Raw genomic sequence first — 21,388 nt, forward strand, 5'->3', positions numbered from 1 at the left:
ATGGGGAATACGTGTAAATCTATTGCTGATTCATGTCAATGTATGACAAAACCCACTGAAAAAATAAATAAATAAATAAATAAATTAAAAAAAAATACACAGTAGTTGAATGAGTTTATCAGTGGGAAAGTACATTTTAGGAGTGATTCTGTAAAAGTGAAATAAACGTAATTTTTATGTTCTATAAAAAGATGGGAACTTCCCTGGTGGCACAGTGGACAGGAATCCACCTGCCAATGATGAGAACATGGGTTCAATCCCTGGTTCAGGATGATTCCACATGCCGTGGAGCTAGGCATCATGTTCCACAACTTCTGAGCTCAAGTGCCACGACTACTGAAGCCGAGAGCCTAGAGCTTGTGCTCCACAACAAGAGAAGCCACCACAATGAGAAGCCAGTGCACTGCAACTGAGAGTAGCCCCCACTCGCAGAAACTAGAGAAAGCCCATGCACAACAAAGACCCAGTGCAGCCAAAAAATAAATAATTAAAATAAAAATGAATTCTATCTTTAAAGAACTTAAAATAGGAAAGAACTGAGAATTAACCTTATTTCTCAATCACAAACTTTTTATTGACTAGACTCATAAAATATTAATTCTTAAAATCAGAAACAGTCCATGGAATTCTCCAGGCCAGAATACTAGAGTGGGTAGCCTTTCCCTTCTCCAGGGGATCTTCCCAACACAGAGACTGAACCCAGGTCTCCCACATTGCAGGCGGATTCTTTACCAGCTGAGCCACAAGGGAAGCCCAAGAATGCTGGAGTGGGTGGCCTATCCTTTCTCCAGCGGATCTCCCTGACCCAGGAATTGAACTGGGATCTACTGTATTGCAGGCAGATTCTTTATCAACTGAGATTATCAGGGAAGCCCTCAGAAACACTACAAGGACATAAAAATTTAAACGCTATGGGCTTTCTTATATTGACATACATTTATATTTATGTAGACAAACTTGATGGACACTAGAAAAGGCTGGAATACTTTTTAAAATTATAGAATAATTTGATATCATTTAGAATCACTAAATATATGTTTTATTTGACTGATTCAAATTATTTATAGGATAACAAATAGTTCATTTAACTTCAAATCTCATCAGTAATCTTTGTTATTGAAAATCATACCTTGCACTTTTCAATTTCTTCTTCAATTTTCTCTACAATAGCTGCATCCAGAATTTGTAAATCACAAGAAGACCGAGACAAAGTACTGACAGGATGTCCCTTTAGCCAAGTAATAATTTCTTGAACTTTCTCAGCACTATATTAAAAACAATAATTTTTTCACATTAATTAAAACTTTCTGAGGACTTATATAAAAAGCTTGATATAAACTTTCTGAAGGCTGTGAATTATAAATGATATAAAATATTTAATTAACCACTATACTTAATTGGGACTAATTATAAATCTAATGTAAATATGGACATTACTTCTCAGTAATTAAAAAAACACAAAAATTAGTTTAAAAGTACTTTACTGATATAAATGAAAGAAAAAAATCATTTTAAGATCTTAAAGCAAGAACAAAACAATACAAAATCCTCCCCCCAAAAGTAATATAAATTCTTGAGAAACTAACTACTACTTAACAGTGGAACCACTAAATTGAGCTATGAGGCAATGAATCTCGTAAATTTTGCTTACCCATTCTCATTTTCTCCAGGCCAAATGTCATCTTCATAGAACACATCCTCTTGGCTATTTTTGGCTATATAACTGAATAGTTCTGGAGCTCTAGCCAAAGAAACAAATGATAACATTGCTTTTAAAAATATACATGCCAAATTTCATAAAAACTTCTGATCAAATAATTCTGGGTCTTAAGGGGATATATTAAATATATTGAGAACTGATTACTACACGCACATAAGGGATAGACAGTAAAAAATTCAAAGTATTCACAGGCCCTCATAAAAAGATGATGGAGAAATAATAATTCATAAATATAATAAACTATTACAAATACTTATAAACTTCAGTCACTGATTCTGTCCTCCTTGGACTATAATGACAGGTGATAAATATACAAAATAATATGTACAGGTTCACAATAAAGCTAGAGCACTTCACAATAGAATGAATGAAAATCCATTAAAAGTTTCTTCTGATATTCTTTTTTTCTTCTGATATTCTTCAAAATTCCATTGTTCCCTGAACACTGTAGCAGTACTTCCAAATACATATACCAGACGGAATATATGTGCTTATTTTTGCTCCTTTCCCAGCCCACGATAAGAATAGTAAAGGATAAAAAAGGGCATGGACCTAGAAGACAGATGAAGAAAGAAGCAGAGAATCTGATAGCATATGTGAGTTAAAAAAACTTTAGAAACTGAAAACTGAATAGAGAAGTGTGAAATGATTTGACGGATGGGAATAAGCTGTACCCTAAGCTACCAGAGTGGGAAGTCAACAAGAAGCAAGTTGATGCGAACTGTGGAAGTCTGCAAAAGCTCAGGAGATATGAACTCTGTATGTTTTAATGCCACACTACGGGGTGAGGTTTATGAGGCTTTTAGTTGAAAAATCTGTATAATAAACAGTTAGGCAGTCATCTCTACCTCGGTGTAACTCCTGTAGTTTATTTTTGGAGAAGCTGAACAGGGGCTGCTCAAGCTTTGTATATCCCAGGCACAGGAAACTGGATGCGAGGGGCATGAGGAGGAGAGGACAGGTGCTCTACTGAAAACAGGGCATAAATGAAAGTGTTACTACTATACGTGCCACTAGGAAGCAGGCTAGGAAGTGTAACGTCTGTAAGAAGCAGACCCTGAGATGAAGATGAACATGGAGGAGGTTTATTAGTGTGGTCTGTGAAAATAACACCTGTGGAAGGGAAGGAAGCAGAACTGGGCACACATAGAAGCTGGGCTGTGGTTCTTTCTTAATGAACTCCTTGGCCAGCAGCATAAAGATCTCAAGCCAGGATGGCTCCCAAGACTTATTCTGAACTGGGACAATCAGGTTGGCTGAGCCTTTATATCACTGTATTTATTTTTTTAAACATATCTCCTTATGATGAGGTACTGGATATGATGCTATTGCAGGAAAGGGATGTAACTGTACGTGAGGCAGTTCTCTTCTGCCAGGCAATTTCTGCAGAGGTCTTACTGCCGAGGGCTGAGTGAGAGACAGCAGCATTCCTGCTGCCCAGGGAATAGATTTTCAGTCCTGAAGAGGCATCTGGGGGTGTACCACAGAATCCACTATGTAATGAAACCCCATTCCTCTGGTTAATTTCCAGAACACTTGAAGTTTGTTTTGTTCTCCACTTCTGTGCTCCAAGTAAAACATTGGAGAACACATTTCTGGGAAAACTACTCAGCCCAACAGAAAAGATATACATATAGGTAGTGATATTTGGAGATGCTCTGCCAAAATAGCCCAGTCCCACTGAACAAGCCTAATTGAAGCACATTAAATTTCCAATCAGTTTTTTAACACTGCACACTAAAATATGGTAAGACACTAAAGAACTACCAGGCCAAAAGAAAAAGAAAAAGAAAAAAAAAAAATGCTTCAAAACAAACAAACAACCCCTTCCCACCCCAAATCCAAAACACTTTAACATGAAAGGAGAGATAAAATCAAAAAGAAAAGAAAAAAAAGAAAAGCATTTTGTAGAAAACAGAAAATATTGAGAACAGAAGAAAATCTAGATTGCTATCATTAGATAATAAAAGATATTTCATTTATTATAAGAACAAGATGCTATATATTAGGAATGTCAGAGAATGAGGACACTCTTTTAGAAATTAAGAATGGTTAAATAAAAATAAAAAACAGTGTCAGTTAAAGGTGAAGAAATCTCCCACAGAGTAGAACAGGAGTATAACAATATAAAAAATGGATAAGAAGAGATAAGAAAATTAGGAGAATTAATCCTGTAGGTCTAACATCTATCAAAAGGAATCTTGGAAAGAAAACAACAACAAAATGGTGACAAGGAAATTATCAAAGAAATAATACGAGAAAGTTGTTTGGAATGGAAGGGCATCAGTTTCAAGTCTGAAAGGGCTGAACAGCAAAATGAAAGAAAAATGACACACCATCGTATTATAAACAGCTTTGGTAAAGGAACATTCTAGAAAGGTTTCAGAAAATGAAAATAGATCATCCATAAAGATTCAGAATCAGAATGGCACAAGACTTCTTGACAGCAAAGGAAACAAGAGAATGGAGCAGTGCTTTTCAAATTCTGAACGAAGAGAATCTCCAATCCAGGACTCTAGACACAGGTGAGCTATCAATCAAGTATCAGGGAGGTTTGAAGAAATGTCCAGACGTGTAGGCTTTCTCAGGAAGCTACCTGCATATATCAAGTTGAAAAGTCAAGAAAAAGCAGGCTAAATATGACATTTTAAAAGAAATGTGGAGGTAAATAGAAGAAATAATCTAAATTTTCAGATGGTAATTTGGGGTTGAAATGTATCCCCTCCATCCCTCTCAAATCTAAGAGTTGAAGTTTCAACTCCTAGTACCTCAGAATATGACTCTACTGTGAAGTAGGGTTTTTTTTTTTAATGTCTTTTAAAAAAAAACCGAAGTACAGTTGATTTACAATGTTGTACCAATCTCTGCTGCAAAGTGACTTAGTTATAAACATACATACATTCTTTTATATTAATTTCCGTTATGGTTTATCACAGGATATTGAATACATGAAGTAGGGTTTTAAAAAAAGTAATCAAACTAAATGTCATTAGGATAAGCCCCAATCCAATATGACCAGTGTTCTTATAAAAGGGGAAATTTGGACAAAGAGACACAAAGGAAAGATGATATGCAGCAAAGGAAACCATAGACCAAACAAAAAGATAACCCACAGAATGGGAGAAAATATTTGCAAACAAAGTGACTGACAAAGGATTAATCTCTTAAATACACAAGAAGTTTACATAGCTCTATGTTAGAAAAACAAACTACTCAATCAAAAAATGGGCAGATCTATGAGAAACAGACATTTCTCCAAAGAGGACACACAGATGGCCAAAAGGTACATGAAAATATGTTCAGTAGTGCTAGAGAGAGTGTGGAGAAAGGGGAGCCCTCCTACAGTGTTGGTGGGAATATAAACTGATACAACCACTGTGGCAAACAGTATGGAGGGTCCATGAAAGACTAAAAATAGAATTACTATCGGATCCAGCAATCTCACTCCTGGGCCAGTATCTTAAGAAAAACACAATCCAAAAAGATAAATGCACCCTAATGTTCACTGCAGCACTATTAATTTACAATAGCCAAGACATGGAAGCAACAGAAATGTCCATCGGCAGAAGAGTGGATAAAGAAGATGTATACATATATTCAATGGAATATTATTCAGCCATGAAAAGGTATGAAATAATGCCATTTACAGCAACATGAATGGACCTAGATTATCATACTAAGTGAAATCAGACAGAGAAAGACAAATATAATATGATATCATTCATATGTGGAATCTAATTTTAAAAAAATGATACAAATGAACTTATGTATTTGTACACTATACAAATGTACAAAACAGAAACAGACTTTCAAAAACAAACTTATGATTACCAAAGGGGAAACGTGGGGGACAGGGATAAATCAGGAGCTTGGGATGAACACACATACACTACCATATATAAGATAGATAACCAACAAGGACAGAGGAGCCTGGCGGGCTACAGTTCATAGGGTCGCACAGAGTTGGACACAACTCAAGTGACTCAGCATGCATGCATAACCAACAGGGACATATTATATAGCACAAGGAACACTATTCAATGTTCTGTGATAACCTGTAAGGGAAAAGAATGTAAAAAAGAATGAATATATATATGCTTTAATATAACTGAATCACTTTGCTGTACACCTGAAAGACAATGCTGTAAATCAACTGCACTCCAGTAAAATTAAAAGAAAAAGATGGTATTAAGACACATAGGGATATTTCAAAAGAACAGCATGTATACTATCTATGGTGAAACAGATCACCAGCCCAGGTGGGATGCATGAGACAAGTGCTAGGCCTGGTGCACTGGGAAGACCCAGAGGAATTGGGTGGAGAGGGAGGTGGGAGGGGGGATCAGGATGGGGAATACGTGTAAATCTATGGCTGATTCATATCAATGTATGACAAAACCCACTGAAATGTTGTGAAGTAATTAGCCTCCAACTAATAAAAAAAAAAAAAAAAAAAAGACACATAGGGAGAAAAACCATGTGAAGATGGAGGATTGGGATAATACAGCTATAGGCTAAGGAACAAAACTTGTGAGGCTACAAGAAGCTAGGAGGGAGGCATGGACAGTTCCTTCCCTAGCACCTCCAGGGGAGGTATGGCCCTATCAACACCTTGATTTTGGACTCTGGTCTCCAGAACTGTGAGACAATAAATTCTTGTCATTTTAAGCCATGCAGTTTGTGGTACTTTGGCAAAGCAGCCCTAGAAAACTAATGATTCTCAAATATGAGAGAGAAACCAGTGAAACAATGGAGAGAACATTCAATCATTTAACAGAAATAAGAGATATTTCCTGTAAATCTTTGACACTGAGTAAAATCAGTAAATCCTGGTACTCAGATTTCTCACTTTTATAATGAGGAGTTGAGACCTTTTGATTTCTCAGACTATTTCAGTAATAAAAATCAATAATTCTAGGATAGTAATTGACTGTCCAGCTGAAGTTTTAAGAAAATTCACTATGCCAAGGGTTGTTGTGTTTATACATATTAATTTTATTACTACTGACACAGACATTTAGACTAGTAAAAAATTTATGACAGTAAATTAAGGAAATTTTTATTAAAAATTAAATTCTCATTATCCTTTTTCACTGTGAATAATTTAAGTACAGTATTTTCCCACTCTATTTTAGTTAATGTCTATAACACTCCATGACATTAAATTAATTTATATGTATCATGTTTTACTAAAGGAAACACTTTCCTTATCAGCAAGGGAAAATCCTTATCACATTCTTATGTTTTTGGATGCCTCGTAGGATCCTTCCATAGGAACTTACCTCTCCAAGTACTCTGCAAGAAGCTGTTCTGCTGCAGATGAATACATCCATTCGTTTCCAACTTTCTTAGTATATCCAGGTACCTCCTCATTTTTTTTGTTGAACTTGAGATTCAAACCCACATTTGCTTTATGGTCTCCATGAGGGCTGAATTTAAACCACACACACACATACACACAAAAGTTTTAAAATTTTGTTCGAAGAATACAAAGCTTGCTTTCAATTTTTAGAAAAGTTTTCTATGTTTTAGCTATCATGGTTATTTCCAAAGTAGTAGAAGTAGAAAAACTAAAGGAAAGGCTTCAAAACCCAAGTTATCAAAGCATATAAATAGATTATATAATTAGAGAGGAGAATGAAATAGGAAAATTCAGGGAAATATATTATGAGATTCACACACACCTTCTGATACCTTTTTTCAAGGTTCAATTTGTTAGCTGCTAAAAGTAAGAACTGTCTTTCCAACCACCTACAGCACGTGCCATTTAGATGAAAGATCACCATCAGAGGATTTATACGTAATTTTTAAGGAAAATTCAAAGCAATAAGAGAAAATAAATACTGAAATATTAACCATTTTATTTTTATCATTTATTTTTTCTGCCACTTTAAGTAAATTTCTCTAACATAAACTTACTTTCTCCTAGATCCTCTTCCAATAAAAATACTTCCTGTAAACCTTGAAACAAGGTATCCACTCACTCCAAGGCGACTGGCCAACACATATCCTGGGTTGTACTTTATAGAATATTTCTTTAAATATAAAAACAAAAAAGTCAATTATGGAAACAAAATGCATTAAAGCAGTATATCTTTACCTTTAAAATCTGGAGACAATCAAGACACCACTAACATTTTGGATTGTGGCAATGAAAAGATTTTTTTAAAAGTAAGTGACCTATTTTCCCACCCTACCCCCAACTTTTTTTAAAGAGGATTTATAGGTAGAATTTTCTGCTCTTTTCTATCCTTAAAGGACAGGATTCCCAAGGATGAATGAAAGGGGGAGGAAATAACACAGTTTGTGAAACTGTCTCAAGACATAAACTCTACTATAAGTACTAAATGGCAAGTTTTATAGGTGAGAACTAATTTTAAAAAATTACTTTTCATATTCTAAGAAGGACCCGGTAAAGTACCAGGGACAAAATGAGGTCTTGATAATTACAACATTGAATTAAAACATGAGTATGTCATCAAAATAGTTGCTACTGAGCAAGACTGAGTGCCCTTCATATGTGGATATATGTAACATTTATTTCTCCTAATTATTAATTATCATATGAAAATAACAAGTATGTAGAGGCTCATAATAGCATCGTTAATATAATTCAGTCAATGAAATGTAACCTTTATTTATGTATTTAGGGGAAGAAACTATGAAGATAGTCAAATTAAAAAGAAGTATCAGATCACGTAATTTTTAACCAGGAGGCAAATTACTCACACATTCAGTACCAATGTGGGTAAGCTATAACATACTACTAACACCATGTGTGCAATAATACACACATACTTATTTTATATAAATTTCATATACTATATTCTTGTAAATGAATATATAAATACAATAAATGCTATATTTATTAATAAATTATATAATTATTTTATATTCTTATTTCATGGGAATATAAGGATAGTTTATCACCAGTAAAGTGAAATTTCCAGAGATTTGTTAAGGAATTATTTTCCACCATTATTTTTTTTAATGATCATGTCTATAATGACCCCTAAATGAACAAATTCTTTAGGCACTTGAGACATAGAGTCACTTTTTTTTAAAAAGTCACTCAGTTGTGTTCACTCTTTGTGATCCCATGGACTATATACAATCCTTGGAATTCTCCAGGCCAGAATACTGGAGTGGGTAGCCTTTCCCTTCTCCAGGGGATCTTCACAACCCAGGGATCGAACCCAGGTCTCCTGCATTGTAGGCGGATTCTTAACCAGCTGAGCCACCAAGGAAGCCCAAGAATACTGGAGTGGGCAGCCTATCCCTTCTCCAGCAGATCTTCCCAACCCAGGAATCGAACCAGGGTCTCCTGCATTGCAGGCAGATTCTTTACCAACTGAGCTACTAGGGAAGCCCCATAAAGTCACTATCACAATACATTAATATGCTAATAAAGAATGCAATTTTTCCATCAAAATCATTATCAGATTTAGAAATAATACAAACAAATCAAGTAATGCTTTCCAGAATAGAAAGAAAGCATTAAGGCAGTAGTTCTCTATCAGAGATCGTACCGCTTTTTGAATAAGCATTTGAACAACAACTAATGACACAGGCTACAAGTACTTAGTGTCCAGGGACCAAGGATGCCAACTGTCCTGGCATATACAGGGCAGTTCTCTTTAACACACAGTTGACCCACTCAAGAAAATAATTAGTACTCCTTTTGAAAAATACTGGGTTATAGTATGGTTAAAATTAATTAAATCACCATAAATATCCTAGTGTATGTAAAATAAGAAGTAGAGAAAGAAAAGGTTTGAGTGAAAGTTAAAGAAGGCATGTAAAGAGAAAGAAGATATACCGGAGAAGGCAGGCCTGCACCCTTAGAGCTGGGCAGGCTGTTTCAGATCCAGAAAAAGCCAAGGGTGAAGCAGCACAAGCTCTGCCTCCACTGACTCCCACACAAAGCTCTAGCTTCTTCATTTAAAGGTTCACTTTCCTGATTTCCTGACTACGACTTCTGAATTATTTCTCCAAAAGAGACCCCATGGCAAGATTTCAGGGCCTTCTCTGCTCTTCATAAAGGTTCCTCATGTGTATGCTGATAACTAACGCCTTAAATTCATTTCTTAGGAAATTAAGTTTTAGATTTTACCACTAGTGAAAATAAAATATAAGTAGCAACAGTTGGCTAAATGTGAATTAATTTCAGTCAAGTTAATTATCTAATCAATCAGTATGAACAAATGACAGATATCAGGATTATCACCTTATTTTAAAAGGGAAAAATAAAAATGTCATGAACTTAAGTGCAGTTTCTAAGTTTGTCTAGCGACTATTCATCTTTAGCTGAATAGAGATGCATAACCTTTGCAAGAAAGTTATTTGTCACTTGTAACCAAAAGTTCAGGCTTTAACTATGAAAAGCTTTAAAAAAACTAGTCTATTCCCAGAAGGTATACTAATCAATGAGCCACTTACAAGCTTGAACAAAATAACCCATAACAACTATTACAGATTAATAATAGGATTTCAGCAGTTTTTCTCACCCCAAAGATCTGCATGAAGTTTTGAGCACAGATGCCATACTTATTTCTAAAAAATACTACAGGCAACTGTGAGAGAATTTAATCAGTGTTAAATAAAATATTTGCAATAACTCAAAGGAGGTACCAAAAATATCCTTCTAACATTTTAAAAGTTAATTCTAAATTAAACAATATGGACTATTATACTCACATGCTGGTTCTGTATTAAAGCATCAAGATTGGGTTCACATGGAATGCTGAAAACCACACGAATTCTGCCTTCTGTAATCACATCCCCTGAATCCTGAACCTTAGAGTCAAAAAAAAAATCACAATATATTTGAGTCTCTTTCATTACATTTTATTTACTTATTCTTCTACTTATTTGAACAGTTTATTATTTCTGAAATACAGTAAAACAAGGTGGATAGTGGAAATTTTCTTGGAACTTGTAAGTGAATGTGCTTATATTATAAATTTGAGTCACTGTACTTTGCTTTAACCAATTGTTAACCAGTCTTTTTATAAAAAAAAAAAAAAAACACAAAAAACTAACTTCAATTTGCAAATAAGTTCAAACTACCAAAAAGTTGCAAAAATAATAAGTCAAAGAACATTTACCCAGATTCACCTATTATTAGCATTTTACTAACGTTTGTGCTCTATGTGTATTTGTGTGATGCCATACTCAGTCATTAAGTTGTGTCCAACTCTTTGTGACCCCAAGGACTGTAGCCCAACCAGGCTCCTCTGTCCATGGGATTTCCAAGACCAGAATACTGGAGTGGGTTGCCATTTCTTTCTCCAGGGGATCTTCCTAACCCAGGAATAGAACCCAGGTCTCCTGCTTGGCAGGAGGATTCTTCACTCCTGAGTCACCGAGAAGCCCCCATGTGTGTATTTACATACACATAGTTATTTTCTGGAAATTTCTGAGGGTATATTATATATATCATATATGGGCTTCCCTGGTGGTTCATGGTAGGGAATCTGCCTGCAATGCAGGAGACCCTTGGATCAGGAAGATCCCTTAGAGAAGGGAATGGCAAATCACTCCAGTATTCTTGCCTGGAGAATTCCATGGACAGAGGAGCCTGCAGGCTATATACAGTCCAAGGGGTTGCAGAGTTGGACATAACTAAGCGACGAACACTTTCACCATGTGTATATTTCAGTTCAGTTCAGTTGCTCAGTCGTGTCCAACTCTTTGCGACCCCATGAATTGCAGCACGCCAGATCTCCCTGTCCATCACCAACTCTCGGAGTCCACTCAAACTCATGTCCATCGAGTCGGTGATGCCATCCAGTCATCTCATCCTCTGTGGTCCCCTTCTCTTGTCCCCAATCCCTCCCAGCATCACTTCCAATGAATCAACTCTTCGCATGAGGTGGCCAAAGTACTGGAATTTCAGCTTCAACATCAGTCCTTCCAATGAACACCCAGGACTGATCTCCTTTAGGATGGACTGGTTGGATCTCCTTGCAGTCCAAGGGACTCTCAAGAGGCTTCTCCAACAATACAGTTCAAAAGCATCAATTTTTCGGCACTCAGCTTTCTTCACAGTCCAACTCTCACAACCATACATGACCACTGGAAAAACCTCAGCCTTGACTAGACGGACCTTTGTTGGCAAAGTAATGTCTCTGCTTTTTAATATGCTACCTAGGTTGGTCATAACTTTCCTTCCAAGGAGTAAGTGTCTTTTAATTTCATGGCTGCAATCACCATCTGCAGTGATTTTGGAGCCCCCCAAAATAAAGTCTGACACTGTTTCCACTGTTTCCCCATCTATTTCCCATGAAGTGATGGGACCAGATGCCATGATCTTAGTTTTCTGAATGTTGAGCTTTAAGTCAACTTTTTCACTCTCCTCTTTCACTTTCATCAAGAGGCTTTTTAGTTCCTCTTTCCTTTCTGCCATAAAGGTGGTGTCATCTGCATATCTGAGGTTATTGGTATTTCTCTCAGCAATCTCGATTCCAGCTTGTGCTTCTTACAGCCCAGCGTTTCTCATGATGTACTCTGCATATAAGTTAAATAAGCAGGGTGACAACATACAGCCTTGATGTACTCCTTTTCCTATTTGGAACCAGTCTGTTGTTCCTTGTCCAGTTCTAACTGTTGCTTCCTGACCTGCATACAGGTTTCTCAGAAGGCAGGTCAGGTGGTCTGGTATGCCCATCTCTTTCAGAATTTTTCACAGTTTATTGTGATCCACACAGTCAAAGGCTTTGGCATAGTCAATAAAGCAGAAATAGATGTTTTTCTGGAACTCTCTTGCTTTTTTGATGATCCAGTGGATGTTGGCAATTTGATTTCTGGTTCCTCTGCCTTTTCTAAAACCAGCTTGAACATCTGGAAGTTCACGGTTCATGTATTGTTGAAGCCTGGCTTGGAGAATTTTGAGCATTACTTTACTAGCGTGTGAGATGAGTGCAATTGTGCGGTAGTTTGAGCATTCTTTGGCGTTGCCTTTCTTTGGAATTGGAATGAAAACTGACCTTTTCCAGTCCTGTGGCCACTACTGAGTTTTCCAAATTTGCTGGCATATTGGGTGCAGCACTTTCACAGCATCATCTTTCAGCATTTGAAGTAGCTCAGCTGGAATTCCATGACCTCCACTAGCTTTGTTTGTAGTGATGCTTTCTAAGGCCCGCTTGACTTCACATCCCAGGATGTCTGGCTCTAGGTGAGTGATCACACCACCATGATTATCTGGGTCGTGAAGATCTTTTTTGTACAGTTCTTCTGTGTATTCTTGCCACCTCTTCTTAATATCTTCTGCTTCTTTAGGTCCATACCATTTCTGTCCTTTATTGAACTCATCTTTGCATGAAATGTACATAATTACTTTTTGGAAATTTCTGAGAGTGTATTAAATACATCACACCTGTAACCACTAAATATTTTGGTAAATAAGGATATTTTATTATATTACCATAGTATAGTTATCAAGTACATAAACTTATGACAAATACTTTAATCTACTGCCTGGATATCAATTTTGTCTGTTGCCCTAAAAATGACTATATTTACAGAAAAGTCTTTTTCTCCCTCTACTACAGGACCAAGCAAGGATCAGATATTGCATTTTGTTGTCATATCTCTTTAGCCTCCTTTAATCTAGAATTTACCCAGAGAGCCTTTTATACACTAACCTTTCAAAGAATACATTTCATTCCTCCCTCTCCACCCTGTGTTTTAAAAAAAAGTTCTACAATTTGGATTTTTCTAGTGCTTTTTTGTGATTAGGTTAGTGTTATATATTGTCAGCCAGAAGAGTACACAGAGAACATGTCCTTTGTAGGCTATCCTGTCTGGAGGTACAGAATATTCACCTGCCCCTCAATGATATTAATATTAATCATATAATCAAGATGTCGCTCAACTTCTTAATTACACAATGATAGTTTTTTGTTTTCCCCGCAACTAAATAAACAACCTATGGGGAGACATTTTCTAAGACCATGAAAATATCTTGCTCCTGGATCAAAGGCTCCCCTTAGATTTATCTTCCAATGACTGTTGCCTGATCTAACCTGAATCACAATGCGTATTAAATGGTGGTTTTCCAACTCCCTCACTCCCTCCACAATTATCCTTGAAATAATACTAGAAGCAAAAGCTCTTCCCCTCCTCATTTATCTATTTCTTATCATTATGGAATCACGCATTCCTAATGTTTTATAATTAACATGTACTCGATTAGTTTAGTACTTAAACAGTCCCACATTTGGCCAGTTGGAGGCTCTTCAACCTGGTTCCTGTGTTTATGTGATATGCTCACATCATTATTGTGAATACTTTCTTACTTTCCCGCATAACTAGAGGTTCTAGGCTCATCTTGAACTTATTCTGCCCCAGCCCTGTATTCAGCCTTTTCTTTGAGAAGCCTCATTCCTTTTATTGGGATATGGTGTTAGAGATCAAGATCAACATGTTACATGGTACCACGGTGTCTTTGCTCCAATTCTTAAAGCAAATAGAGCCAGAAAATATATCTCTGTGTGGAGACATACACATTTATGCATCTACAAATATACACACACAGATATATACACACACGTGCTGATATACATACCTATAAATCTTTAAAGGTATTTTAGTAATCATGAGTTCACATTACTACCTCCAATTTTAATCTTTCCTCACACGTTCTTCCTTGCATTCTCCTGTTCTATACATGCATGTATCTCTTCTCATGTGAGAGGTGGAGTTCCCCAAAACATCAACACGTATATAAATTCATCATAATTTACATCTAAAATACACAATAATACATCTAAAATAATTTCAGAACTGCCTCATGGATACTACCACAATAAATAAATCTACAAAAAAAGAGATCAGAATCTGAATTCTTTTTCCATCACCTCCTGATCTCAATGTGCTCAACACTAAAAATATATAGCCAAATACTGTGCTTAAAAATTAGATGAATAAATTTGTTCTTATTTTTCCCCTTCAGTATTACATTTTCACTTTACATCTAAATGAAGAGAAGTTAAATAATTGTATGAACTTGAAACCAGGAAGAATTTTAATTAGTAATAATAACAGAAACTAACCTCTCCAGCACATCCATAGTAGGGTGTTCCCAGCATAAAGACCATACTTCTAGGAGGAAACAAGTCATCCAATGTTTTTATACTGGAGAAACGGGAGTCAAAAGCTCGGATGTCCTATGTAGAAGGAAATATAAAAGTGAGTCATCATGGTCAAAATTTCTGTAGATTGCATATCAAGATTTTTGTCCTATGAGATTATGACTACGTGGTCTACAAATGTCAAATGTAAAGATTTTCTACATAACAATACTAGAAATGAAATTTTATCTCCTTATATGCCAGCCACTCTTCTAGGTACTTCACACATTTATTAGCTCACTTCATCCTCAAGACAACCCTCTGTAGCAAAGACCATTACTAGACCCACGTTATAGATGAGGAAACTAAAGCATGGGAAGAGGTGATCTTGTCTTAGATTATACAGCTAAGAAACAAACTCAGTCGGTGCTCTTACTCACTATGCTACACTATTTCCCCCAAATTACATTATCGCTACATGCTTTTAGAAAACTTGGTCCCCTCACAACATCTAAGATCACAAACACAATAGCAATAAATGTTTAAATAAACTAATTTATTTAAAGCAAGATTTTTTTTGAGGATAAAAATAAATAAATACAAAAGACAAGTTTCCTAGACATACCCAGAATGAGTACCTGAGCATGTTATAATCCTTTTAAAGACCATAGTATCTTGCAAATTACATTAAATATCAATTATATATTGCTGCATATTAATATGATTTAGTCTTTTCTTTATACAGTGTACAACAGTGTACATTAAGATAGGATGGAGACCTGATGGAGACTTACTTTGACAACGGTTTGATAAACAAATGGAAGAACTTGTTTTGACCACTGTTTCTCTAGACGGACTTCTCCATTTTGATTTATTTGATATTTACGACCTGTGAGTAACTGACCATATACAACTGCAGATGTTTCATTTATTATTATTCCTTTTCTTCTCAGGTAGCTCAAAGAAGAAATAAAAAAGAAAGTTGTGTATGAGCGTATATACATTCTATAATGATAGTCAACATCAAACCACCAACTCATAATCAAATGCATAAATAAATTTTAAATAAATGTGCTAGTAGTTCTGAGTACCTAATAAGACTTTTTACACTATTCTGTGGCTACCCTTCCCAAAGTCTGTAAGATTAAATAAGAACGCAGAGAGTTATAAGAAACTCCCACGTTGCATACCCACTCGGCTGGCTCTAACAAAAAGCAGCAAAAACAAGAATGGTGGCAAGGATATGGAGAAACTGAAAGACTTGTACATTGCTGATGGGAGTGCAAAATGGTGCAGCCACTGTGGAAAACAGTTTTGACAGTTCCTCAGAAAGTTAAACACAGAACTGCTAAACAGCCCAGCAATTTGACTTCTAGGTATATAACCAAAGAACTGGAAACAGTTCTAAATATTTATAGACCAATGCTCATAGCAGCGCTATTCACAATAGCAAAAGGGTGGAAAGAAACCATATGTCCACCAACAGATGAACGCATAAACAAAAGGTGACACATACATAAAATGAAATATTTGGCCATAAAAATAAGTAAGTACTGATATATACTACAATGTGTATGAACCCCTTAAACATGCTATGTGAAATCAGCCAGATAGAAAAGGTCACATATTATGTGATTCCATTTATATGAAATATCTAGAACAGGTGAATCCAAAAAGACAGGAAATAGAGACTGACTGGGAGAGGCATTCACTGGGTCTTTTCAGTCTAAACCAGGGGTTGGCAAGCTATGGCCATGGGCCAAATTCAGACTGCTTCCTGTTGTTATAAATAAGTTTTATTCATTTATTTATTTAATGTCAATGGCTGCTTTTGTGATACAACAACAGAGTTGAGTAGTTGTAACAAAAACCATAAAATCCACAAAGTCTAAAGTATTTAACTCTCCAGCCTTTACAGAAAAAAGTTTGCTGATCCTTTCTCAGCTTGATCTTTTAGCTCACTGATTCAGTCTTCAGTATGCCCATATTTATACTTAGAACACCTACTGAACTAATTATGAAAATCACAATTTTAATTTTTATATACATGCTTATACTTAAACATATGTATTATATAATATGTATTATAGTTACCTACATAGTACATAGTTTAATAACATTACTATATATATTTTCTATAGCAAAATTTAAATTATGGTGAAAAAACCAGATGTGTTCCCTATCCTTATGGAGCATACTATCCATGAAAAGAATCATTAGAGTAATCACACTCATAAATCTATTAATATGATTCTATTTATGTGCTATAAAAGATAATTCAGAATAATGTGAGCTATGACAAGGGTATCTAACTTATACTACTGGGAGGCAAAACATGCTCTACTTTTCCCTCTAATAGCTATGTTTATCTCCTTTTATGCTGGATAGCTTTTCATGGTCATTTAAAATTTTCCCTGTTTAATAATTTTAGAATAAGGATATTATGGCCTGGTATTAGCTCTTAAATTACAGAAGAGATATCTTCTTGAGTTCTCATTTATCAGTAGATGCTATTACAGCTTAAACAGGAGGACTGATGGATATACATTTATAACAACACTTTATGTGTCACTGCCAGTTTCTATTACTCTATCTTGATTTAGGGAATTCCAGTGTTTGGATGAAAAAAGAGAGGTACTATTAAAGTGGGCTCATGGGGCGCAAAGCATCCTGAAAATTCAGGGTTAGCTTCTTCATTACTTAGTTGGTATAGAACTTACATTTCTGAATTCAGGGGCATAAAGGGTTTGGATATATGGAAGAAAGAAGAGTAGGGAGGAGGGAAGGGTGAAAAACAAAGGAGAGTATTTTGTCTTATTCTTATTACTTACATGTGGGCAAGAAATTTATGACCTTATGGTTAGTTAAATTAATGCTCAAATTCAGGCAACTTATTAACTGTGTATTCCTAGGGTAAGTGATTATGTCTTTCCTTCCTTCCTTCCTTTATTTTTTGGTACATCGTGAAGTATTTTACTGACAAACTGGACAAGGTTCTAACTGCTGCTAATTAGATTTTATTTTAAATTAGAACTCATTACTTTTTTAATATATAAAATGAAGATGCACTCAGTATTCAGAGTAACCACAGTGTTAAGTGAAAAATCAGTTAAAGAATAAGTACATTAGACCACCACATTCTAGTTCAATGACATTAAATACTATTTATAATACTCACTATTCTGAAATTCCTTGTACTTCTTTTGTCCAATTACATTGTTCTTTGTCTCCGAGATGGACCACTTTAGACGGTGGTGCAGTTCTTCCCAAATAAAGCTTCTGTGTTCCTGGAGGTTCTTCCAAGTAAAACCTTGAAAATTAAAATAAAAATTAAATTACCCCCAAATTTGTGGTTTAACATAGAGTTACAGTAGTGTGAGTCTTCAAAGTGAAAAGATTTCTACATGGTATAATAGAAAGAAAAAAAAAAAGCCTCCTTTTTTAAAACTGCAAAAGGCATTTCAGGACAAGGACTTGTAAAATATTTTAATCAAAATTTAAAAACAAATAGTATTCTTTCTCTTTAAGAAATTAAAATACATAATAAAATACAATTTTTTAAAGAATTAATACTCTCAAATTCAATACAATATTTTCGCTAAAAAAAAGTTTAACTTGATCCTAATCAAGCCACCATACCTAACTCCCAGTTTACAGGAAATACGTGGGATGGAGGACCAATTTAAATGACACTAATAGGAAACAACTACGTAAATTCAGAATTCTACAAAATAACTGACCTGAACTCTAAGAAAAAAATGCAGGGAAGTAAGTTTAGCTAGGTCTTAGGATATAAAATTAATATACAGGATCAATTACATTTCTGTATACTAGCAGGGGAAATGGAACCTTAAAATATAATACCATCTATTGTTGTGGTTGTTTAGTCGCTAAGTCATGTCTGACTCTTTTGCGACCTCATAGACAGCAGCCTGCCAGGCTCCTCTGTCCATGGAACTCTCCAGGCAAGAATACTGGAATGGGTAGCCATTCCTTCTCAAGGGGATCGGCCCGACCCAGGGATTGAACCTACATCTCCTGCACTTTAGGCGCATTCTTTATCACTGATCCATCTGGGAAGCCCAATACCATTTATAGTTGCTTCAAAAATTTTAAATACTTATGTAGGTATAAATCTAACAAAATATGTACAGGTTCAGTATGCTGAAAAAACAAAATAGCGATAAAAGAAATCAAAGATTAAAATAAATGGAGCGATAAAAGGAGATTCATTCAGATCAGAAACTTCAACAAAGATGTCAAATCTCCCTAAATTATAAGTTTAATACAATTCCTATCAAAATCTCTCAAAGATTTTTTATAGATATTAAAAAAATTCTAACATATATATGGAAAGGCAAAGGACCAAAAATATCTTAAATAATTTTGAAAAGTAAAAAAATGGTGGAAGGAATCCTCTACCTAAGGTTAAGACTCACTACACAGCTACAGTAACAGCACAGCGTGGTGCTGGCATAAAAAACAGACACAGAGACAAACGGAACAAAAAGGAAAACCCACAATGCAGATCCATACAAATATGCTCAACTTATTTTTGACAAAGATGTAAAAGCAATCTAATGGAGGAAGGAGAGCTTTTTCAACAAACAGTGCTAGAGCAAGCAATTCAATATTCATAGGTAAATATATGAAACTTGACCTTATACCTTATATAAAAATTGATGCAAAATAGATCATGGATTTAAGTGCAAAAGGAGGAAAAACTATAAAAAAATTTCAAGGTAATCTTTGGGACTTAGGGTTAGGTGAAGAGTGCTTAGATGCAAAAGCATGATCCATTAAAAAAAAAAAAACAACTAATAAAAAACTAAACTTCAACAAAAAGGCAGGGGAAGTGATTTCCGGTGATTAAAAAAGAATCCTCAAGATTCATATTAGCATTGACTTCTCACCAACAAAATTAAATGACAAGACAAACTGAGATATGTTTGCAGAGATCTGAGGAAAAAGATTAGGCTTCTAATTCTAAACCTATGTGGGGGAAAAACAACACAAAAAATCTTTTGGATAAGTAATAATTCAGAAAGCATTAACATCCTTACATTTTCTCTGGAAAAAAAATTACTTTAGGAAGTTTTAGACATGAAAAATAAAAGAACAAGATGTCAGGCCAAGTTTACATGAAATAAACATAAAAGATGTCAAAGAATAGATTGGCTAAATACTCACTGATAAAATAATTGTGAAATTTAATAAAGTGTTAAGAAATTATCTTTAGAATAGAAGATATGTGTTTTAAAAATTACATATTATTTAAATGAAACCTGGGAAGGGTATGGAAAAGGTAAAGTTACCTTTACCTTTTTTGATATTCAGTCTTGTCAGAAATAAATATATTTGCTATCAGAAATAAATATATTTGCTAACAATGACAACTAGTAGGAAAGAATTAGGCTATGGAACTTTCAAGCTATTAAAAGGAAAAGAAGGCAAAAGGGTAAAAATAATATATGCATCTAAAATATATGCATCTCAAGGGATGCACAATAAACTGTCAGCAGTGGTTGAACTTGAAGGGTGTGATTAGAGAACTTCCATTTCCACTATAGAGTGTAAATATTTTACACATATTGTATCAGTTAAAATGTATGAATGCTGCTGCTGCTGCTAAGTCGCTTCAGTTGTGTCTGACTCTGTGTGACCCCACAGACGGCAGCCCAGCCCACCAGGCTCCTCTGTCAATGGGATTCTCCAGGCAAGAATACTGGAGTGGGCTGCCATTTCCTTCTCCAAGGCATGCATGCATGCTAAGTCGCTTTAGTCGTGTCCGACTCTGTGCGACCCTATGGACAACAGCCCACCAGGCTCCTCTGTCCACAGGATTCTCTAGGCAAGAATACTGGAGTGGGTTGCCATTTCCTTCTCCAAAATGTATGAATAAAAGCCATCAAACAGCAAAGCATACACACACTTTCAAATTACAAATAAAATCTTACTTAGTTTCTCCATCTGATACACCAACAACTCTAGCTTCTTCAAGATGAGGCCAATTAACAAAGACAGACTTCCCAAGCACTGACGAAGCTATATTTTCTACACTCTTAAAGTAAAAGCAGAAAAGTTCATTATTGTTTTAGGTCCAACAGAAAATTTTACAGAGGCAAAATTAAATAATTAAAAACTGTTTTGTGTTTATAACTGTGTACTTAAAATCTACAAAACCCCACCTTAGTAATACAAAAATATTTGATCGCTCGAGCCAATTATTCCCTGCTAGTAACTGCTCTTCACAGCTTTATTTCAAGTTAATTATTCTATCCAGTCAAATTTTGTTTTTTAAATTTCTCTTCTTTAAGATGTGCCTTTATTTAAGCTAACTACTCTTTTTTTTTCTTTCTAGTACATTTTCAAGGATTTCTGTTCCTTTAGATTTGTTTTTTTTCCCCTTTCCTTTTTTTAAAAAATAGTTTTAAGTTGTTTTTACCTATCTGCCTTTTTTTACTCTTTACAATTTATTATGAATCTGTGGAAATTTACCAATATAACCTTCCCCTCTGCCAATCTCTTATTAGACGGGAACTATGACCAACTTAAGCACTTTTCAACAGTATAAACATCACACTAGGAAGCTTGC

At 35.2% G+C, this 21,388-nt stretch overlaps 1 protein-coding gene across 2 annotated transcripts in view; it reads right to left on the minus strand.

Moving 5' to 3' along the window:
- Positions 1–21,388, minus strand: part of XRN1 (5'-3' exoribonuclease 1) — a 109,941-nt gene that overhangs the window by 43,528 nt on the left and 45,025 nt on the right. For both annotated transcript variants that reach the window (XM_043875093.1, XM_043875091.1), the window contains exons 19-27: positions 20,751–20,854; positions 17,972–18,103; positions 15,588–15,750; positions 14,776–14,889; positions 10,418–10,516; positions 7,640–7,755; positions 7,003–7,149; positions 1,652–1,741; positions 1,130–1,265 (exon numbers count right to left, since the gene is read on the minus strand). In XM_043875093.1, coding sequence (XP_043731028.1) covers positions 1,130–1,265; positions 1,652–1,741; positions 7,003–7,149; positions 7,640–7,755; positions 10,418–10,516; positions 14,776–14,889; positions 15,588–15,750; positions 17,972–18,103; positions 20,751–20,854 — 1,101 coding nt within the window. The remainder of the gene's footprint in view (positions 1–1,129; positions 1,266–1,651; positions 1,742–7,002; positions 7,150–7,639; positions 7,756–10,417; positions 10,517–14,775; positions 14,890–15,587; positions 15,751–17,971; positions 18,104–20,750; positions 20,855–21,388) is intronic.

This window comes from Cervus elaphus, chromosome 19 (assembly GCF_910594005.1).
Source record: "Cervus elaphus chromosome 19, mCerEla1.1, whole genome shotgun sequence".
Classification (NCBI taxonomy): Eukaryota; Metazoa; Chordata; class Mammalia; order Artiodactyla; family Cervidae; genus Cervus; species Cervus elaphus.